The 23565-nt window shown below is 34.7% G+C and overlaps 3 protein-coding genes across 4 annotated transcripts; 2 read left to right on the top strand and 1 right to left on the bottom strand.

Annotated features, from left to right (window-relative positions):
- Nucleotides 1-2363: 2363 nt before the first annotated feature.
- On the top strand, nucleotides 2364-6702 carry LOC123910802 (PHD finger protein Alfin1). The gene is made up of 5 exons (XM_045962052.1): nucleotides 2364-2892; nucleotides 2969-3001; nucleotides 3886-4114; nucleotides 5941-6073; nucleotides 6172-6702. Exons 1-5 carry the CDS (start codon nucleotides 2775-2777, stop codon nucleotides 6445-6447), a joined length of 789 nt encoding a protein of 262 aa, XP_045818008.1. The 5' UTR covers nucleotides 2364-2774; the 3' UTR covers nucleotides 6448-6702.
- A 1471-nt stretch (nucleotides 6703-8173) lies between these two features.
- LOC123910801 (protein STICHEL) lies at nucleotides 8174-14750 on the top strand. 2 transcript variants are annotated; one of them, XM_045962050.1, is made up of 6 exons: nucleotides 8174-10734; nucleotides 10874-11093; nucleotides 11845-12408; nucleotides 12870-13512; nucleotides 14238-14319; nucleotides 14417-14750. In XM_045962050.1, the coding sequence occupies exons 1-6, from the start codon at nucleotides 8767-8769 to the stop codon at nucleotides 14510-14512; spliced, it is 3573 nt and encodes a 1190-aa protein (XP_045818006.1). In that variant the 5' UTR covers nucleotides 8174-8766; the 3' UTR covers nucleotides 14513-14750. The 2 variants fall into 2 exon arrangements, with proteins under 2 accessions (XP_045818006.1, XP_045818007.1); XM_045962051.1 differs by having other exon boundaries at nucleotides 14393-14750.
- Nucleotides 14751-16586: 1836 nt separating this feature from the next.
- LOC123910800 (2-C-methyl-D-erythritol 4-phosphate cytidylyltransferase, chloroplastic) lies at nucleotides 16587-21650 on the bottom strand. The gene is made up of 13 exons (XM_045962049.1): nucleotides 21546-21650; nucleotides 21285-21439; nucleotides 21072-21196; nucleotides 20911-20988; nucleotides 20752-20807; nucleotides 20585-20664; nucleotides 20424-20506; nucleotides 19604-19681; nucleotides 19016-19084; nucleotides 17783-17851; nucleotides 17653-17699; nucleotides 17290-17380; nucleotides 16587-16968 (listed from the first exon to the last, which is right to left on the bottom strand). Exons 2-13 carry the CDS (start codon nucleotides 21382-21384, stop codon nucleotides 16900-16902), a joined length of 945 nt encoding a protein of 314 aa, XP_045818005.1. The 5' UTR covers nucleotides 21385-21439; nucleotides 21546-21650; the 3' UTR covers nucleotides 16587-16899.
- Between the last annotated feature and the right edge of the window lie 1915 nt (nucleotides 21651-23565).

Below are 23565 nucleotides of genomic sequence, written 5' to 3'. Positions count from 1 at the left end.
AACTTATTGTAAGGGTATTTTAGTGAATCTGGGGTGTAACTAGATTTTTTTGGGGTGTGAGTAGAAAAAATCTTAATAAATTAACATAGCAAATAAAGTTTGTAATGGTTGGTGAAATTTAAATTAGTTTTTTTTACCAAAAGTGAGCTATACTCCATTCGGTACCAAAAGTGAGTTATACTCCATTCGGTGATATATCATATAAGCTTTGAAAATCCTTTGCATGTGTATCAAGACAAAGGATCACATTTTCATCTTCAAATCCCCGCGACTCTACTAGGCATCCCTTCATTTTCACAGCCAAATAAGGGTTGATACACATTACGAGAGCCGCCGTTCAACATGGGATAATGAAATCCCATTACGAGAGCTTTCTTCGTCATGACATGAAACTGAGGAAAAAAAGTTGAAATAGTTACTGCTACTAGGAATCCTAAAATCCGATCACATATTTTATTTTTTCAATTTTTTTTAATTATCACAAGAAATTGCAAGAAACATAAACAACAAATTGATCATCGATATCGATCGAGAGATACCTGCGCTGGTGCGATTGTGTTGCGTTGTGACTTGATTGGTGAAGATAGTAAAATGTGAATGGATGAATCGCATTTATAATCGTTAAACAAATAGTGTTTGCGGCTGCTTAAGGGTTATTTTGGTTCCCTTTAATATAAGGTTTGTTTGGCCTTTTTTTAAAAAGGGATGCAGATTCTCTACGGTAAAAGTAATTCCAAATCGACATAGTCAAGTATTCTTCAAATATAAAATGTTCGATTTTGCAGTGAAGGGTTTGAGTTTATGGTTTCAAATTTGTAGTGAAGGGTTCGAGTTTGCAGTGAGAGGTTCGAGTTATGGGCAGTGAAGTGTTCGATTTCTGGATTTTCTGTGAAGGATTTGAGTTTGCAGTAAAGAGAACAGGGGTTTACTGTACTAGTTTGCAGCGAAGAAGAATGGTATGTTGTTCACGCGTATGCAGTGAAGGGGTTGCAGTGAATAAGAGAACGCGTGTGTGTTTTGTTGAACGAAATTATTTTAAGTCTTTGTTACCCCCGGGGCACTTGTTAAGTATGCCAAAAAAGAAATAAAAGATAAAATTAATGTTAGAAATATAACTTTTTACATTTTTAAGGTATTGAATGCACAAGTTTCAAAACATAATTTCCTTATTAATAAGCTTAACTAGTGTCACGGGGTACTGTTTAGCATTTTCCTTATTTATTTTATCTATTACTAATATATTAAAATCAATTACCACAAAAATTACTAATTTATCCTTATTACTTTTAACCATATTGCAAGTTTTATATCCTAAATTTTAGATAGAACCATTGTTTTCCTTATAACAAGCAACATGAACACAATCACAGATTCAAATTTCAGCCTAAACAAACTTCTTGCAGCAGGTTACATAAAGTTGTCGAATTAGTAATACAATTCTTTATCTTATTTTTTTAATACTTTGGTTCCTTATTTTTCTTTGTCGTAATATTTTGATCATTTATCTCTTATAAAACACACATCTAAGTCATTTTGCTCATTTTTTATTGGTAAGACATTTTAAAATTCACTGGAGTTAAACATGTTTGACATGTTCCAATGGCTGATTTTGTCTTGATGCTAATATAATAGTAGTAGATAAATTCATTCTCATTCAAACTTTCACTTACGCGAACAACGGTGGATATGACAAATGAAAAATTATTGATTTCAATATATTGATCGTTCATAATAGCAAATTAAACACATTCCAACATCACACACATTTCTCAAAATAGATTCTCAATGATTTAATGAAAAACTATTTTTTTAACCTTTAATTATCAGCATTTTTTAAAAATATTTTTGGAACCCCATCGTTTTGGTTGATTCTGAACCCATTAATTATTTTATATTTATTTATGTGCTTATTTTATATTTTTCTAATAATTTTGGAACATCATCGTTTTGTTTACTTATTAAAAAAATTTGTTGATAATTGTTGAAAATTAAGAACACAATCAACTACATAAACTTAAGTGGACAACCATAAATAAATAGAAATTATGATTAATTCCGATGTTCAAATTTATTGAAAAAGAGAGTTAACATATTATGATTTTTAACTTTAATCACAATTGAAGCATGTGCTCTAGTTGAAAGACTTTATTTTAAGCAAGGGATGCATATTCGATTTTGATTGTAGAAAAAGATTTAGAGTTAAAATATGTTCGCAAGCTTATATATATAAGAGATATCATTATTTATTTAGTAAAAAAAAAAGCAAGAATAATATAGTTTTATAAAATAAAATAAATTGTAGGACTAATAATAATACCAAAAATAATGTAATAGTAATACTTACTACTAGACTACTAGCTAGTACGGAGAGTGAGTAACGCGAATGGTGTAAGGACTAAGGATGACTTGACTAGTTGTTACTTGTTACTTGTTTCCCTTACCTTGCTTGCGTCGCCTTTGATTTTGATTGATTTGATGATTCAATTCAATTAGGATAAACACAAACTCCGTTTACCCAAAATCCGTTCAATTTTTTTGAATAGAAAATAGGGGAGAAGAGGGAATATAATATACTCCGAAAAAAATAATTGAAAAAAAATAATTATAAAACCCTAGGTACTGTAACAAAGAAAAAAAAAACCCCGAAAATATAGGTGAGTGAGTGGGTGGGGGAGTGAAAATCAAAAGTAGAGATAGGTTATATATATAATTGAAATTGAAATTGAAATTGAAATCGTTGTTGTAAGAAAGAAAGAAAGAAAGAAAGAAAGAGAATGGAAGGAATAATAGGTGGTGGTGGTGGTGGTGGTCATCCAGTACCTCGAACAGTTGATGAGGTTTTCAGCGACTACAAGGGCAGACGCGCTGGTTTGATCAAAGCTCTCACTACTGGTCAGTCAGTGCTTCTTATTCTCTCTTTCGTTTTTCTCTCTTTCTCTCTTTACTTACTCTCTCATTCTTGTTGCAGACGTTGAAAAGTTTTACCAGCTCTGCCATCCTGGTTAGTTTTTCTTCTTTCTCTGTTTGCGTGCTTTTAATTAATATTAACCACAAACGGAGTATATGCATGCCCACTGTTCCACTTTACTTCACTCTGTCTGTCTCTCTACAATTCACATTTATGTTCTGCTGCTGCTGCCAAAAATTACATTCTTGTGGGTCAAACATTTTCAGTTTCAAAATTTTGTCAAAACACACTTACTTTTCGTTTCTTTAGTTCATACATCCTCCAAACAACTTCATAACATGGATGGATTAGGTTTATAATGACCCGTTCAATCTTGTCATATGGTGCTCACACCCAATTTTTTCGCCAACTGTTATGCCCAATTTCTGAAGGATGCCATTTTATCGCGCCTTAAAATGCTAGAATTTTGGCCTACCTGGAGCAGTTATGTTTCGTAAAGGCTAGTAGTAGAATGTGAGATTCTCCTGCTCACCATGAATTGTAACTAATTGTCTTTTTTTTTTTGTCATTTGGGGTGATTAATGTGGTGTTAGTTATCACTAATACACCTGTCACTTCTACTAGCTTGATTGGCTGTTGCTGTATCCAATTAAACTTAACAGCCTGTCGTTTTTCTCTTTGGATTTGTCGTGTTTGGAAGTTGGTACGAAAGGGATTATCAGTTAAAGAAGAGGAACCAAAAGGAAGAGGATAAATCGTTAGTTTTAATGCATCTTTGCAAATCTATCCATTGTTAGTAAACTATGTCTTTGAAATTTTTGTTTGATCATTTATATTTTAAATACTGGAATGGTTATATTTTATACAAGTATTTTACATAATTTGTCTCTGTAATCTCTCCGAAATAGGAAGAACCAAGAAAAAGTGATTATTTAAAGTTCTATTTGTAAATATACTGTTCTCATTAACAACTGCAGACAAGGAGAACTTATGCCTATATGGATATCCAAATGAAACATGGGAAGTGAATTTACCGGTTGAGGAAGTGCCTCCTGAACTTCCCGAGCCAGCATTAGGTATAAACTTTGCTAGGGATGGGATGCAGGAGAAGGACTGGTTAGCACTGGTTGCAGTTCACAGTGACTCGTGGCTTCTTGCTGTTGCTTTTTATTTTGGTGCCCGCTTTGGATTTGGTAAGAATGAAAGGTAAGAATTTATGTTCTCTGTTATACTCTTGCAAAAACTATCAAGTCTATAAACCTTAGAAATTGCTGAGTTAAAAAAAATTCCCCTTAGAAAATTATTTGTTATTCTTATAGAATTCTCAACTCTTTTCTTCAACTTATTTCTATCCTTGATTTTTATTTTTCACATGCGTTTGGCTTTGCAAACACCTGCTAGTTTTGAACTTCTTTGATACATCTAGGCTGTTTAGAATCATTCATTTCAAGCACTGCACAATATTTGCATTAGGTTTTATCAGTTTAATCTATCTGAAATTTGCAATGCGCTTTTTGCATGTGCCAAGCTGCTATTTTTTTCTGGCTTCTCAACAATTTATTAAATCTGTAGACAAGCATGAAACCTTGGAAGCTATCTAATGTTCTTGTTGCTTAGTACTATACCCATGAATGGCTCAGTTAGTAATAATGATCTTTCTATAATCTCCGCCCCCTTGTTCAGAAAGTTATGGATTATGCTTGACCACTTACAACACAAAAACCAACATGGAATGTGACTATGCGATGCGTATTCTTTCTCATGTCTTAAGGTTTATGCTCTGTATAAATTACACCATCTTTAATGTTTTGTTCTCACACTTCTAGAGGTTTACAAATATAATAATATCCTCAATTCATCGCAAAGACAATGCATATCTTATATCTATCACTGTCTTGATTTAAGTGTCTTGGGGGTGTGTGGAAAAGACCCAAGGAATCACCAATAGAAGGGTAATTGGAGGATGGTCTGATTCTGATACTTGGAGGTAGTGTATAAGAAAAAATTAGGTCAAATATCATGGACTTAATTTATGAAAGGATATTATGGTGATGTTTGATTCATGTAACTGACCCACCTAGTAAAAAAGGCTTTGGTGGTTGTTTTATAAAATTGTGACGCTCATCTAAAATCTGTAATCTTTTTCTACTTTCATTTTTTATTTTTCACCACCAGTCTTTTTGCTTTTGAGACATAGAACTTAGAAATTTATGAGGTTTAAACATGTTTGTTTATCACCAAGTATTATAACTTTGGAGTTTGCTGATATGCAGTTCGTCAATGTCTTAATTAAACATTGTCTTGCACTTTTCTTGGATGCTGCTGTTATAATTCTTCAATCTCCATTTAGTATACTTTTAGTCTATTTAATGAATATTATATAGTTTTTTTCTGATATTGTCTCTTGAATGAAATAACTCAATAATTTGATTGTATGATCTTGCATATTATTTTCTTAATGATCTTCTGTGAAAATAATTATTAGGATGGGTTCAAAGGTGATGTTTGGGGAGAGGGGGGGGGGGCGGGGGTACTGGTGGATCTTAGAACAGGAACACGGGTACCTTCGCCACTACAAGTAAGATGATTTATTAATGCTTGGATGTTCAACGACAAAGGAAACTCAGCCTAATGCCATGTTAGCCTTGAAATAATGCATTCTCTACTGGTATATCTGCTTTTAGATGTCGAATTAGTGGTATAACTGACACATATCTAGTATGAGTATGTAGCATTTTGAATGTTACCATCAAAGGATTGGACCCATTATAGGGTTTATTGTTGGCAGCCTTATCTTGTATTTGCAAGAAATCAATTCCGCAACTTGAACCCGTCATCTTTGAGATATATACTTGTGTCTCCCATTGGTGTAAACTAAAGGATTGGGGCATATAATATTTCTTTTGCAATATAATTGGGTTAGGGCAGATCAGAAAACAAAAATGAAAAAGCCATATTTCTTAGGGAGTCTCAACAATGTGGTATTATATTTAGGAGTTTTTTCTAATTTTAGTTCAAATGGATATTTACAGGAAAAGGCTTTTTCAGATGATAAACGATCTGCCAACTATCTTTGAGCTTGCAACAGGAAATGCTAAGCAATTGAAGGACCAACCAACTGCTCACAACAATGGTAGCAATAGCAAATACAAATCAAGTGGAAAGGTATAGTTTTCCATTTCATATTCTTATTTTATGTTTCTATCACTGCTGTGAATGGAAATTCACCTGTGTTTTCCGGATTGAATGCTTCCTTTTAACAGTCTCGCCAGTCTGAGCCTCAGGCCAAGGGTGTGAAGATGTCGGCACCACCCAAAGAAGAGGATGACAGTGGGGAAGAAGAAGAAGATGATGATGATGAACAAGGTGCAACCTGTGGTGCTTGTGGTGATAATTATGGCACTGATGAATTTTGGATCTGTTGTGATATGTGCGAGAAATGGTTTCATGGTAAATGTGTTAAAATTACTCCTGCTAAGGCCGAACACATCAAGCAATACAAGTGCCCCGGCTGCAGTATGAAGAGGCCAAGAGTTTGATAGCTCTGAACCCTTGGACCAGTGACTGTTTAAACAACAGACAATATTTAGAATGTTTGATAGCATTTTTATAAGCGAAACCATTGTTGCCTGTTCTAGTCAATGCACTTTAGTGACTATGCAGACGGAATTTCAAGTTTTGTGACCGTCCATTCCTACTGTCTACTCTTATTGGGAATTTGCGTTTTTAAGTAGTCATTGGCAACAAAAATATTATTATAGATATATTATGCAGTTTTCTGGTTTTAATTTTAATACATATTTTGTTTATGCATGTTTTTTAAAAGTGGAATCAAATTGTAAAGCGGCCTCATTTGGACAGTCTCCAAGATGAGAGAGTCCTCACAGGGACTTGGATGCTGCTTGTGGCAAGGTTCTTGGCTTTTATGGGATGTGGGTGCACTTCATTTAAGTATTAATTGAAGGATGTCATGTTCTTAAAGAAAAAAATAGACAGGGTATCAATAATTTGAACATTTATTTTAAGGGTTCATTTTCAGCAGGCTCTTGAGTAAACTTTGAGGGGACCAAAACATGACAGTTCCAATCATTGGAATGCTTAGATTCAGCTACTATGGATAAAGGTTCTTGAGAATTGTATTGTACTTCAGTTCTATTAACTTCCCCTTCATCGTTTTAATGCGGTGTGTGGTGAACACCAGAACACAAGTTGAATATTGGTTGACAGTTCTGATCTTGACCATTCTGGCATCCGTAGAATCCTCATTCGGGTGTATTTAAAAAGCGTGGATTGACTCTCCAATTAGAATTGTTGGTTAGGTATACTTTTTTTTCCTCCCAAAGTGACAATTTCAGGATTCAAACGCTTTGTTATTACAGAAAATTTTCTTTACGCCTAATAAGTCGATCTCTTCTTACTGAGAATTGTATGCCATGGTGATGATGAAATCACCAAAATGTAATGAACAGAATGTGCAAGAGAATTATGGAAGGTGTACTGTTTTATTGATCTGCAGAAATAATGATGAGAGCAGAGAGAAGTATTTTATTGATCCAGCATGCCTCCTCTTTCTATCCTAACAATCCCCTTCCTTATATAGCATACTAATTTCTCATCCTTACATTTGGTACACACACTTGTTAGTGCACTTTAGATAGTAATTTTATATGAAAAATTGTACATTTTATCTTTTTATAAATCAAACATTGTTTTATTCAAAATATAATAATCAATATATGAAATATCCTTAACATGTGGTCTAAAAGGACATGTTAGCATGACCCTTTTATTTTATTGACGTGAAATCATATAAGAATAAAATGAGTTAGGATCCTCTTCATTTCTCATTCTTTCCATTTCCTCCATTATTATATAGTTTTGGGAATATAAATGCATAAATTATGACAACACCTTTGAAAAAAAAAAAAAATTAACAGCAAAGTTAGATATTGAGCAACCGTGATTGGTAAGAAAGTGCAATCAGTATTATTAGAAAAAGCAATCACATGAATATTTAGTAAGTATTAATTAGAATGATTGTTTTAACAAAAATAAGAGAGGAATAAAAGGAAAAATAGGGGGAGACGCAAAGTGATTAATGTCATAATAAAAGGATTATATTTGTTTCTATAATTATTATTATTATTATTATTATTATTATTATTATTATGGGTAGGATGGTAATTAAATGCAGGTGATATGGGGGGGGGGATAATTGAGAGCGTAAGTAGGAATAGGAAGGAGAAAGAAGACAATTAGTATAAGCGAAAAAGGCAATGAATGAATAATAGAAAAATTCCAACAGCAAAGTGTGTTGGGTTTGGACTTTGGAGTGGAGTGTGTATGTGTTTTGTTTTCCCTCTCTTATTTTGATTTATCCATCCATCCATCCATCCATCCATATAAGATTAGATTACTTGTTTTGGGGATGTCTTAGGAGAATGGTCTTTGTTCGTTGGGTGTAGTTTTATTTCTCCATTTTACCAAAATAATGAAACAAACAGACACAATACACAAACAAAGGTCATCATCATGGTGATACATTCAATTCAAAAAGAAAACCCTAGCCAATCACTATTTATTTTTTTAATTATTAAAAAAGAAAATTCGTAGAAAAAAAAAGCGGTAGAGAGAGGGAGGGTCATGTATGTCATAAGGGGGGGTCAACTAAAAACAGAAGCTGCTCTGCTCACCTCATTCATTCATTTTCACACATACATACCACGGAAGTCCCATAAGAAGAGAAGCTAGATAACACTAACTAACATATTAACATTAACCCGTGTGTGTGTGTGTGTTTGTTTATTCAGATCTATGAATGTAGTAGTAGTAGTAGTGTAGAAACAAGAAGAAACAAGATGAATGATCCAAGTAGCCTCCACTTGAAGAAGGAACTTACTCAAATTCGAAAGGCTTCTCGTGTCTTGAGGGATCCCGGCACTACTTCTTCCTGGAAATCCACCACTTCCAGATCTGCCACTGCTGCTCCATTATTCTCCAGGAATAATCATAATCATATTCATCCTTCTCCTTCTCCTTCTGGGAATAACAACAACAAGAAAGTGTTCTTATACAACTGGAACAACTACAAATCATCACCATCCTTCAACCACCTTCAACAACAAGATGACCACTCTTCCTCCTCATCCCTTCTTGCTAGTTTAGAAGACGGTTTCAGCGACGCTCCCAACAACCTTATTGTTGATTCTAAGAGTGACGCTACTGGGACCCGCTCTTCCTTTTTCCCTAATTCAAATCCCAAAAGAACAATTCCTCTTCATCTTAATAAGAAAAAAAAGAACAAGCCAAAAAACAAGCCATTGCTCCTACTACCACGCCATTCAAACAATCATCATCATCATCACTCCGACGATGACGATGATTATTCTAACTCCATTTCCGGGGCTTCTCCTCTTCTTCTCAAACTCAAAAACCGCAGCAATTCCTCCAACTTCATCACAAAAATAAGAAGCTCCAAAGATGATGATTCTTCTTATACCTATAGTACCCCTGCATTGTCGGCTACCTCTTTCAACAGGTACTGTCGCCGTTATCCAAGCACCGTTGGATCCTTTGACGGCACAACAACCTCAATGAATGACGGTGATGACGAGATTGACGATGATCATTTGGATCTGCCTGGTCGTCAAGGATGTGGTATTCCTTGCTATTGGTCTAAGAGAACAACGCCCAGAAATAGAGTTGCTGGCTGTGGCAGTTGTTGTTCTCCTTCCCTCTCTGACACTTTCAGAAGGAAAGGTAGAAGCATTCTCTGTGGAACCCAATCTATGTATTCCAGACACTGCAGATCCTCTTCTTCCACTTCACTGCCGCACAACCGGAGAATGCATTTGAGGAATACTCGCGGAGGAGGAGGTGTTGTTCCTCTCCTCACTAGCCCTAGCAGTGGTGATGTTAGACGGGGTTCCTCGTCTATTGGAATTGGTAGGAGTAGGACCGATGATGAACTTTCTACTAACTTTGGTGAACTTGATCTTGAGGGATTGAGCAGACTTGATGGAAGAAGGTGGTCTTCCAGTTGTAGGAGTCAAGAGGGTTTGGAGATTGTCCCTCTCAATGAGGATGAAGAAGGCTCCTCCGAAAATGGTAGGAGTTTCAGCCATAAGTATAAGCCTTTGTTCTTTGGTGAAATCATTGGTCAGAATATTGTGGTTCACTCACTCATCAATGCTGTTTCCAGGGGCAGAATTGCTCCTGTCTATCTTTTTCAAGGTCCCCGCGGGACTGGCAAAACATCTACTGCTAGGATATTCGCCGCTGCCTTGAATTGTGTAGCTTCTGATGAAGGTAAGCCTTGTGGATACTGCAAGGAATGTGCTGATTTCGTTTCTGGCAAGAGCCTTGATCTGCTGGAAATTGATGGAACTAGTAAGAAAGGAATTGATAAAGCTAGATATCTTTTGAAAAGATTGTCGGTTGGGTCTTCTACGGAGGCATCCTCGCGATATACTGTTTTTGTTATTGACGAGTGTCACCTGTTAACCTCCAAGACATGGCTGGGATTTCTCAAGTTTCTCGAAGAACCACCCCAGCGAGTTGTATTCATATTTATAACATCCGATCTTGACAATGTACCACGAACAATACAGTCTCGATGCCAGAAGTACCTTTTCAATAAAATTAAAGATGGGGATATTGTGACCAGGTTAAGGAAAATATGTACTCAGGAGAACCTCGACGTGGAAACAGATGCACTGGACCTTATTGCCATGAATGCAGACGGTTCACTTCGGGATGCAGAGACAATGTTAGAGCAGCTTAGTTTGCTGGGGAAAAGAATCACTACTTCTCTTGTCAACGAACTTGTGAGTTTGTTGCTTGTGACTATTTTTCTATGAAATGCAATGGTTATGACAATGCTTTTTTTGACTTTAAACGAAGTTTTTATTTTGATTGCACGAATATCATTTACAAATAATGCTTTTTTGTATTTACCTGCAACAGGTGGGAGTTGTTTCAGATGAAAAACTATTGGAACTTTTGGAGTTAGCAATGTCCGCAGACACTGCAGAGACGGTGAAAAGGTCCAGAGAATTGATGGACTCAGGAGTTGATCCAATGGTTTTGATGTCACAACTAGCTGGGCTTATTATGGACATCATTGCTGGATCATATGCAGTCGTTGATACCAAATCTGACGGTTCATTCGTCGGTGGTCGGAGTTGTAAGTGCAATCTCTCTTTCCATTTCATAGGATCTTTATGCGTCATTCATCATAATTTTTGCATTGATATGATGGAAAATCTTTTAAACATAGAGAATAGTTTGGATTCGGGTGTTATATAGTAGTTCCGTGCTATTTCTCATTCAAAAGTTTAGTGTGACTGAAAATAGTACACTTGCTCGTCTATAACAGAAAGGATATCAGTAAATATGAACCAATAGCATTGTCTTGCTACAAAATACTTTTATATCACGACGCACAAACTTATGGATTCATTTTGTGCGGGCCAAGTGAAATATATCAGCTGTTTACCTTGGTGCGCATTTTTCATTACTTCAAGTGGTTTATAGTCTATAACGACAACTTGTTATTTGATCTGATAATGCACAACTGCTCGTTTCTGTATTTTAAAATGTTCATTTACTTTGTTTTTAGTGAAGCTTCACAATTGTGAATTGGGAAACTGTCAAATCATTGAAATAGAATAGTATTCCGTATAATGAATTTCAACATGCCACTTGGGCCTGCTTCACGATCTTTTTTTTTTTTTTTTGGTTTTGACCTTAGGCAAGTACACATTTATCAATACACATGTTTAGAGAAGGTTATATCTGTTTTGGACATTTTTTCTTATATCTCTAGGGTGCTTTGTATCCCTTTTGATTGTCATATCTCATATATGTTCTTGTATACTAATTAAAATCCTAAATTCGTATGATTATTGAAATACACACTTGAAATTCATGCTCAGTGAATGAAACGGAGTTGGAGAGGTTAAAGAATGCTTTGAAGCTTCTCTCAGAGGCTGACAAACAGTTAAGGACTTCCAGTGAACGCTCAACATGGTTTACAGCAACTCTTTTACAGCTTGGTTCCGTACCTTCTTCAGATCATACTCAGTCAAGCAGCAGCAGGAGGCAGAGCTGCAAGACAACTGAAGATGATCCATCAAGTGGTTCAAGAGATATTTCTTCTTTCAAGCACAAATCAGACCTCCAATATATGTCTCAAAAGTCAACACCCACTGCTTCCCACCTAAAAGCAGTAAATGACAGTTCCAGGCTTCAAATGGATATACCCTCAAAAATTAACGGTTTCAGCTTGAAATCAAAGCCGTCAAATAGCCCGGTTATAGATGATGGCTCCACAGTGGTCTCGTCGGATGATCTTATTGTTGGGAATACAATGTTTAGATGCATAGATTCAGGGAAGTTATGTGACATATGGGCATGTTGTATTGAGAGGTGCCACTCTAAGACATTAAGGCAGCTGCTACACGATCACGGAAAGCTTGTGTCCATATCTGAAGTTCAAGGTAAGCTGATAGTGTGCTAAAAACTTATATTCTTGCTTGTTTTGTTTATGCATTACTGGAAGTTTTTTTTCACTCTCAAACCTAGCTGTACTAAGCTCTTTACATTTAACAAGTCAGATACTAGATGCTTTTTATTGCTATGATTTTCAAATTCTGAAGCCGCCAGCCATTCATTAACACATTGTTTTTATTGATGAGAACTAGCCATTGATTGTCTGCTAGTTGTTTGCTCTTGTATGCACTAAGCAAAGCAATATTTTACTTGCTTTTCATAAATGTTTCTTCATACGTCATTTTTTCAGTTTAGTTATGTTAAGTTCTATCATTAAAAGAACATAGTTTATCTTATATCTTATTTATGCAGGATTTTTCCCTTTAAGATAATTTTTACATATTCTAACATTGTTTTCATAGAATATCTTCATTTGTTCCCTCCTCCTAATGTGTGGTTCTTCTAGCAGGTGTTCTTGTAGCATATGTTGCATTTGGGGACAAAGATGTTAAACTTAGGGTTGAAAGGTTTCTAAGTAGCATTACAAACTCCTTGGAAATTGTTCTTAGACGCATTGTGGAGGTCAGAATTATCCTCTTGCCAGATGGTGAAGGTGAAAAACATGTTAATCTGCCGGGTCTAAAGCAAAGTGCATCAACATTAGCAAGTGAGGACGAACAAAGGCGAGATCAATCTGTCATGGGTTCATCAGATATTCTGACCGAAGGAAATGGCGTTAAGGAAAGAAGACGGGATAATCCAGTGCAGAGAATTGAATCCATCATTCGTGAGCAGAGATTGGAAACTGCCTGGTTGCAGGCTGTAGAAAAAGGTTCCCCTGGATCGCTGAGTCGTTTGAGACCTGAGAAGAATCAAGTCCTGCCTCAAGATGGTGTCTATTGTGTAAACCCTATGGAGTCCATGGATTCAACAAGATATTCCTCTCATCAGCATATGGATGATGATAAAAATAGTGATCTTAAAATTTTGAGCCTTAAAAATGGAAGGGTTCTACAGAAGGATCAGAGTAGTAAAAGAGTCGACAGTTATCCCATGTCCCCAAGTATATTGCATGACAGCAGTTTAGCAATAATGTCTGGAAAAGATAACCCGTAAGTTTTCCATCAATTGTGCAATCTATCTCTCTTGTGCAATATGATTAGAAACTATAGCAAATTGCTTGGTAAGTAGTCATTGCATGATTGGTGGACAAAGTAGCTGTCAAGTTTAGAATGTGTTTCTTGGATGCATAAACTAATAATTTCTAGTAGTGGAATATTATTGTCACTCTCGCTCAAGAGGAAAAAAACGATTCCAGTGCTTAAGAAATCATATGGAAATAACTATAAATGTAGAGTTTGAAATTTTGAATGGTAAATATTGGGCAAAAAATACTAATATGCGTACAAAGTGGGATATTTGAGAGAGTTATAATGGTTGACATGCATGCTTGTGGTATTATAAATAGTATCTGATTTCTTTTCTCGAGTACATGGTATGTATTCTTGTTCACTTAGCTCTTTCTGGAGCCCTTGCTCCTCACCACTTCACATGGCCTCCACTTGGAATGGACCCCATAAATGGTGACCGATTCCGACATTTGACCATCAATAACCGATTCTTCAAATTAATTATATATTTTTTTTCTTTCTGATTCTCCTGGTTGTTTTTTCACATTTACAAGTGATTGCACTCATGGATGGACTTTATCCATCATTCTGATGATTGTTTGTATACTTTGAAATTTTCTGTTTGAGGCTCCTAGAATGATTGCTTGTATCAAAATTTAGTTTTATTTGTTGCTTACTGCCGCCATTTTGAATTGTTTTTTCTGTAGGGGTTATGAATCGGGTTCGGGAGCTGGAGGTTGTGGGTTTTTATGTTGGAATAAAAAGTCGAAGACTAAAAGGGCAGTGAAGGTAAACAAACATACTGAGCTTATCTTTTCTGAAAACTCATCTACTTGTCTGAATAACAATAACAAATTTATAGTTTGATTGAACTTGTTGAAAGCAGATAAAAGGTACCCCAGTTGGAGGATCGCGTAAAGTTGCGCGTTCTACATTGTTTGGTGAGTGTGGTAAGAGGAAGAAAAAGGAGGGTAAAAGGTGATAAGGGGGCATTGGATGGATATTCTTTTTCCTTTTTTTAGTAGAAATTTTCCCTACTTTTTATTTCTTTATTTGATTGGGGCTATTCTTCAAGGATGGGAGTGTGAAATGTGAAGGTTTTATGTTGTTCAGCAGCTTCTACTTCTGTTCTCCTTTTTCTCCATCCTTTGTTTATGAAATTAATAAAGAGGAACAGTGTAACCTTTCTTTTTTACTTCATAATCGTAATTGCTTTAATACTTCTTGCTACTTTATCCTTCCAAATTGAGTCTTAAGAGAAGTTTAGTTTACTTTTTTTTTTTCAAATATGATGGATAACTGAATAGGCCTTGGGGTAGGTATCTCAAGTTATCCAACACAAACAAAGGTTACTCTACATGTATAAATGAGAAAAGCTATTTGACAAAAAAATGAAAAAAGCTAACAACACTTGACACTTCTAGCAATGTGGTAAAAAGTGATTATGGAAGTAAAATGATGATTTGTCTATTTTAATAAATTGAAAATAATGATTGAAGGTTGAGACCTTGTTTAAAGTGTGACAAGTCATTATCTATATGTTGATATATTTTCTTCAATAATCTCATTACTTTTGTGCTTTACAGCTAACTGTATAATTGAAATTTATTCATTTAATCACTCGTCTAATCTAGCAAAGGCATGGATTTTATTTTGATGAATGCATCTATCCATGGCTGGCTTATCTATAATACGATTCATGCAAAAACATGACGCCAAAATGTACTTTGTTGACTAATCCATTTCTCTCGAAATTGAGTTGTATACATTTTATCATTTTCGATGCGACCAAACACCATCACTCACCAAGTCCAATCGTTTGAATTTTGTTTCTTGTCTTTTTATTGCATACATCTGCATGATTAGATTCACATTGAGTTTAACATAATCAACTTCTAAAAGAATTTAATAGAATCTCATAATTCAATTTTTTTTTTTATTTTTAATCCCCCACTCCATGATTATTTTAATTTTAATAAAGTCAATTATATTTAGTAAGAATTTTTTTTTAATAGAATAGATTAAACTATTTTTTTTTTAATATTTTTTATTTTAATAAGATAAAATATATTCATAAAAAATTATCTCTAAAAATATTATTATAAAGTATTCAAGTTGGCACACAAAATTATAGGACAAAATCAATCTAATCATCCACATTATCGGTACTCCGTAATAATAATTTCAAAAATTATAAAGAGTCATAATCAAATGACACCAAGTTATCAAACTTAATAATACGACACATTCGATAATTCTTTACGGAAATGAAAAAGTAGGATGAGGGATAAGGGGGAAGCCACAAAATGGAAGGCTTCGCTCGCTCTAACGCTCGTTTAGTAGACAACAAGTGGAGTGCATAATCCCCTTTAGAGATAGGGGCGAGTACTACACAAGCTCGTAAGTCAAGTACGGAACGAGTGAATGAGAGCGACCTCATCTTGCTTATGGCGAAGCTTCTAGAAGGCCACCACTTCATTTCATAGGAGCGCTAGCGAAGCATTATAAAGGCAAACAGCTCCTACAACTTGCAATAGCGAGCCTACTTATCAAATGCACATTATTCACCAGTTTCAAATACACCTTGATGGCTTGATTAACATTTACGATTTCATGAATTTAAAATTGATAATATATAACATACATAGAGAGGACTAAGTTGATATTAGTCCTATAATTTCCACTCAATATCAACCATGTAAAAAAAAAATACAATTATACTAAGAAAAGATTAATATACTCCCTCCGGTTCTTTTTATAGGAACACTTTGAAGAAAAAAAAATTTGATCATTTTTATAAGAAACTTTGACCAATTTTCAAATATTTTAAATGTTCAATTTCACTTATGCCCTTATTTATTATGAGAGAGAATTTAAAAATAAGTAAGTCAGTTGAATAAAGAGTAATTAAATAAGGGTATACATGGAATAAATTTAAATTTATAAGAGTATTAAATAAAAATAACTATGTTAAATATATTTATTTGGTCTGAGTGATTTTTTCAAAGTGTTCCTCGTAAAAACATCAGAGACAATATCAAATTTGATACTAGACATTTGAAAATCGAGACCTTTATTATGTTTGTCAAATTTGATTATAATTTTAGGAATACAGATCATCCCATTGCATGGGGCTCTGGTAATGAAAGTAGGTTTCTCCTACCAACTACCATGCGGAAACATTTTCCTAGTTTTAAGCAAGGGCATGTGTTTTTACACAAATTTCAATAAGTTACACAAAGTATATAGTAAAAAAACTTGGAGTATACATACAGTTTCCTCAGCTGCGAGACGCCTTCTTGCGGGACAAAAAATAATAAATTGAAGAAAAATGTTTAACAATGATTTCCCTTCAATGTCAAAACTTCATTAAGAACTTTCCTCAGAATTTATATTCAATATTCTCTCTGCCAGTAATAAATCATCAGGCGTAGTCACCTGCAAAACATTGCATAGAGTTTATACATTTTGCATCAGGCGGCACGACACGCTTCAGTGCTACTAATTAAGTCAACACATGTACGAAATTAAATCCAAGATCGTTGTCATACTAAATGCAGAACCAGCTTATATGGACACATGCTATTTTCACACAGTTCTTTCAAACATTTATAAGGTGCTTTTGCCACAAGATAAATTCATTTATAAACGATCTCATATGGTACCGAACGATATAAGTTACAGTTTATAAAGCTTTGCATAGTTATATAAAATAAATGGCTAACCATCAAGTATCCATGAGAGAATATAATTGACTACCTTGATGTTGGTATAAGATCCTTCAGTGATATAAACTGGATGTTTAAGGTGCTCCACAATGGACACGTCATCAGTAACTTCAAGTCCTTCTCTGTGAGGAAGGTTGTACATACACTGTCAGTTAGTTTCTGAAAGGTAACATCTTCTCAACATTATTGTGATTAATGAAACCAAATTCTCTAAACTAGTAGTTACTACATATTCTTATTTTATTGGGTCACTCGCCCTGCTGTTCAATACGTGTCTGTATAGTTCTTAGTCCATTCATAGAGGGGTGATAGTATATTTTAATTCTTAAGGTTTATAAATATCTGAAGAATAAGATACTTCACAATTAAATTTAGCATAAAAATAAGAAACTACCTATTTACAAGCTCAAAGCCTTTCCTCAGCAATTCGGGTTTGATGATCTGAAAAATGGATAAGCATCATAAGTAGTTGACTAAGCTTTCAAAAATAATGAGCTGTACATTTTCATCTTTTGCAGTTTGACCTGTGGGGTCTGCATCTCCCATAGCGTTTTTCTGTCTAGTGTTCTAACCACAAATGATTCAATGTTTGCCTGCAGAAAGATTTGTATACAAATTTCATTATTTTCAAGTCCATTAAGGGTAAGGAATTAAATTACATGCATATATATTCCCAGGCACAAAACAAAAATTTCATTCTCGATTAAAGACATTATTGTATGCACAAACAAAAAAACAACTAAGATTAAAAACTTCTCCATAGTTGTGAAGCAGTTACATAATTATGAAAGGAAAAACTGAGTCTAATCTCTAACCAATTTTTGAACTTAAACTAGCATCAAAATTATTTTAGAAGATTGTTAGTTGTGCAAAAATACTTGGTTTCAAGTCAGGAAAATGACTGATTTCCCTAAACTCGGTTGCTTGTGTTTTAATTTTCAAAGAAAATAATAATAGATATAGAATAGTTTAGTCTATTAGTAGTTTGGAGATTTGCTGTTTTGTTTCGTCATTTAAGTGCACTGATATGAGTCAGTTATGGTTGTGGCACGAAAGTTTGCAAATAATGAGCTTTAAGTATCAAAGCTATACTTTTCGAGGGCTATTGCAAAAATGATGAACCTGCCTCTCCCACTTCAGTGCATGGGCACTAAATTTTCAATGCCTAAGCACTTTAGGTTAAAACCAGACTTGCTTTTTCCACCTTCTTGGCTTAGCCACTCTGACCATATATCAGAATCTTCCCAACTGAATGATGTGTGCTTAGACTCCCGAAAATGGGCACCTAGATTCCCAGTAAAAAATGAGTGAAACAAAAAAAGGTTCCAATGTTCCATGATAATCCTACATGCCATTTAGTGCTACAAATATCTATTTTCTGCACTTTTTAGAGGAAGAGTGCACAGCACAGCACACTCAAGGGCAAGGAGACTATGCATATGTTTGGTACTACGGTAGAACACATTGAAGTGAAACTCCAACATATAGCTTGTACGTTCAATTGCATCGGGACACAAGACAACAAGCCTTCACACCGCCCAACCAAAGGTGCGCTATTAGATTTTAGGGTTACCAAAGGAAGTTTTTGAAGGATTTTATTTTCATGGGATTCATCGCCTATTTCTTGAGGATGGCTAAGGAGTTCTCTCCACTTTGTTTGTTTCTTGTCTTTGTCTTCTTTATAGGCATAGAAAAGGAAAACTCATCAACCACCTACAATAGTCGTAAGTAAGCACATAAAAACAACTAGTGAATACCTCTTTGATTGTGGCCTTCACAGGGACACCAAGAACAGCAGCTCCGTTCAACAATCCATCTTTAAGGACCTTTAAACAGAACACGGATAAGTAGTCATCTAAGTTGGCAGCTTAACTAAATAGATGTTTATATTTTTTTTAACAAAAAGCCCTAATCAAAATATGACAAACATGTATTTGAGTCCATTAAAATTGTACAGACACATAAGATGTCACCACGTGGATCCAAAACACGGGAACTTCTATCAAGACTCTGCCATTGGCAATGGTCAAGTCATTTAATTCCAGAGATGAAAAGAGCCACAACATGATTTGTAGACTCTTGAGTGACTAAGGTGCAAATACTAAAGCACGTAGTTTTCTTTAGCTCATGTTCCATATAAACCATTGATAATAACATTAACATAAATATGAAGTTGATATATCCCTGACATATCTCTGCTTGTAGGTGGGAATCCTTCCATAGCACTCACAATAAACTAATGCAATGCAGCAACAGTGTTGATTTTCTCAATGTATGCATAACATTCAGAAAAATTAAGCAGCAAACTTAGTAACTTGTGTGAGAGAAACTTATTGAACCCAAACCTTTTTCACATCTTCATGTAACACTAAAGGTCTTGCGGAATCATGAACGCAAACAAGCTCAGAGTTTGAATCAACAGCCTGAAGAAAATAGCATTTAATATTTAATAATAATATAAGGAGCCATGACTTTTAAAGGGATAAACAAGAAGGCAAACAAAATTGCTTGCAGAAACTTTCAAAATTTAATTTATGCAAACTGAATCAAATAAACAAAACAGATATTGTCGCGTTGACAACAGTTAATTATTATCTTACATGGATTTCAAGATTTTGAACAGTCTCTTTTATAAGTGTATGGAAATTTGAATTTATTGAAACTATGGCTGATCAGAATGCCAACTTATAAACTATGTGTTTGGATGCATGTTATCTTGGGTTTTCTCCCGTTCCGATTCACTGAGCTATAAATGACAGAGTTAGCAGACCGTGCGGTGGTACTGTGCTCCTCATTTTACCAAAACACATTCTAATATTATTTTGATATCTGAACCAATTAGGATTTTGTTTGCATCATATCACTAATTGATTCACCAGGCAATGTGTTCCAGTGCCTTTGTTAGTCTGACCTAGATATTTCTATATTTACTGTAGAGTTATCCAAAATATCTCCGAGAAAACTGTTTAGGTACGTTAACCGACTGGCAAGGTTGAGGTTTGCCACACCCAGCGGATCATCATTTTTGGGAAGTAAAAGGTAAGAAAAGGAACACTGGGCTCAACTAATATAAAAGTGAGCTAAAGAAACGACAGCAGGCATGTAAAAATTTGATGATCACAAAACAATAACAATAGTAAAACACAAAGAAAAAGCAACACATTCCTGAAGGCCATTGTAAACAGAATCCTGTCTTTCTTTTCCAGGCAGTGCAAATTTGAGTTGTGGTTGGCAGTTTCCTTTGACATCTAAGGGAAACAAAGAATATTTATTAATAGCCAATAGCAGAAGACATAGTTTATTCAAGAAAGCAAAGGTAAAGAAACCTTCAAAAATGTCCTTGTAGGAAGGATCGCAGACGACAATGATTTCTTTGACTTCAAGCATGCGAGAAAAAGTGTAAAAACTGCAAAAGATTTACAATGTAAAGCACATATGAGGCAAATAAAATGAATATAGGATAGTAGTATATATATATGAGGTGGGGAGTTACCTATAGAGTGCAATAGGTTGACCCAAAAGAGGAAGATACTGCTTTGGCATGTTAGCCTATTTACATTTAAACAATGATTGAGAGATGTTAGTAGTAGTTTATTATAGAAGAAATTTGAAGGAAAATAAAAATAAAAAAAATGGTAAAAAGAGAAGAGACCCCCATTCTCTTGCCCTTTCCTCCAGCAAGGAGGACAACGGAGACGCTTCTATCTTTGACAACAACAATATCATACTCCTGATTGAGGAAACAAAACAAACAGTGGTGAATGATGTGAGTGAGTAATTGGAAGTTGGAAGGAATAATGGAATGGGTCTTACTTGGGTGGTGGGAAGTGCAGCAGAACATAGAGTGAGCCGCCTTGAATTTGATTTTGCAAGAGATAATAATGCATTATTATTTTTGTTGTTGTTGTTGTTGTTGTTTAAATACAAGAATTTGTGACCTGACTTGTAAGCAACAAAGTGAGTTATTAGAAGAAGAAGCATCCATCATAATCATAATAATTCAGAAACAAATAAATTTTGACTTGCCTGTAGTAGTAGTAGTAGCAGCAGCTGCAGTAATAGGATATTGTTTGTTGATTGTTGGAATCCCCAAAAGAGGATATTGAAACTTGTTAATCACTTCCATTCTTCCTCCTCCTTTTGCTTCCTTCCACTCTCCCCTCCCCTCCTCACAAAATCGACTGGTGGGTGGGTGGCAAAAACAATAATGGATTAATTTAATTAATTAATTAATCTATTATTTGTTTGTAATTTGAAGCTCAACTAGATGTCAAATTCAACACCCACCCTTATTTCATGGAATAGATACCACACAGATTAAGCTCACGCAAGTCAAATGCCAAGTTTTCAATGGATTAAACTTAATTTTCTCTCATTAATCTTTACTTTCCAATTGCTCACTTGATATTAATATTCTTGTTCTTGGATTTTACAGGCAGAGAGATGCTGCCACCGAGGATCCAATTTTCACTACAAACAGAGTAACAAGTAAAAAAAAAATTATAAAAAAAAGAAAAGATTTAATTGCACTTTTGTTACCCTATTTTACCATTCTTGCAAAATTAGTCTCTCATTTTAAAATCAAACATTTTAACCCTTCTTTAACATTTATTGCAATTTTGGTTCTGCCATCATTTTTAGGGACGGCAATGCGTAAGATATGGGTAGGATACTATAGTACTCATCCCCATACCCGTAGTTTGAAAAAAATACTCGTATCCATCCCCATATCCGCATGAGTAACAATCTTTATACCCGTTCTCATATCCTATGGGTACCTAAGCACACATACCCGTACCCGTTACCCGCACTTTTGCTAAAAGTAAATAGACCAATTATAAAATATGGTATCATTTTAATAAAATTTGTTTTTTCTAATATCACAACGTTTAAATATTTTTTTTTCGTTTAAGCAAAATGCTGATTCTTATATCATGATAAAATTGCACGTTGGCAATTGGTTCATGGAAATGTGTTTTTTGAACAAGGGTTCATGGAAATGTTATTATTCATCGCATACACAAATTGAGGTAGTGGATGGCCACACAAAAGACACCTCTCTAGTTTCTACTAACTGTTAAACAATTCATCATGTCTGTGACATAATAATCTTACATTGTGCTCAATGTAAAGTGAATCATTGTAAGTGGATCATTTCATTTCAACAACTAGAATAACCAAGAAAAACCAGGTTTCTCGCGGCATCACTTTACTTTCTCTACTGTTTTTTTTACAGCTTGCTTTGATGTTTAACAACCTTCCAATTCAATTGAATTGACTGCATTTTATATGTAAAAATTCATAGCGACACCTTTGTTTGTCATCACTTCGCTGATTGCCAGCTTGCTGTGCTCCAAAATCATTAATGTACAATATTAGATGGGGAAGGGAAAAAAACACCCAAAATGGGGTATTTCCGGTGAAAACTAAGTCTTTTTTTAAGAGTATGGATTCTTACCAATAGCCTGGACAATCATGGGATCTGCAGACCAAAACCATATATGCATCAGTTGATTAAATAAAGAGAGATAACAAAAGAATACTAACAAAATACACATGATGACATTTAAGTAAATATCATAAACAGAAATAACTTAATAAGGCAGGCACTAGATTTTTTAATTAATTCTAAGCCATACCCAAAGTTAAGCATAACAGGAAAAGCAGAGTTATATAACAAAGAGCTACAATTTCACACCTCAAACAGGAACACATTCATAACCATAACAGCAAAAGGTGAATCTCGCTCGCAACTGAACCCATGAGGAAGCCGCAATATCAATTGTTGACATGATGTCCATATCATGCATGAGCCACCTTGTTCTCATTTTCAAGTTTATAACAAATATAGCTATTAAAAAAAGAATTAGATCCCTCCCTAAAACTGTGCTATATGAGTGCAACAATTTTTCCCCTTCAAAATATATCCATATCAATATAGTAAAAACTAATACTACATGAAAATCAACATAACATGTAATGAAAATGGACATGACAGTCAGAGTTACAAACACAGACAATCGAACCCCAAACATAAGAATATTAGGCATGCCTCTTGAATGTTGGAAGGTTAGAATCAGATCATATTTAAATTTAAATACACAGTTGATGGAGAAAATTGAACGGTGGATTGCAAAAAACTCTCATTTTGGCGATCAGCAGTTGCCTTAGTGTCAGCCTGCTTTGTTAAGATATAGGATTATTATTCAAATATTGTGACTGAAATTCTAATGCAAGCAGCACATAAAAATAATTCGAAAAACAGATGCATATCTAATAGTAGAAATTGCAAACAAAAAGAACCCAG

Source organism: Trifolium pratense, linkage group LG2 (assembly GCF_020283565.1).
Source record: "Trifolium pratense cultivar HEN17-A07 linkage group LG2, ARS_RC_1.1, whole genome shotgun sequence".
Classification (NCBI taxonomy): Eukaryota; Viridiplantae; Streptophyta; class Magnoliopsida; order Fabales; family Fabaceae; genus Trifolium; species Trifolium pratense.
This window is presented reverse-complemented; position numbering and strand designations above follow the sequence as displayed.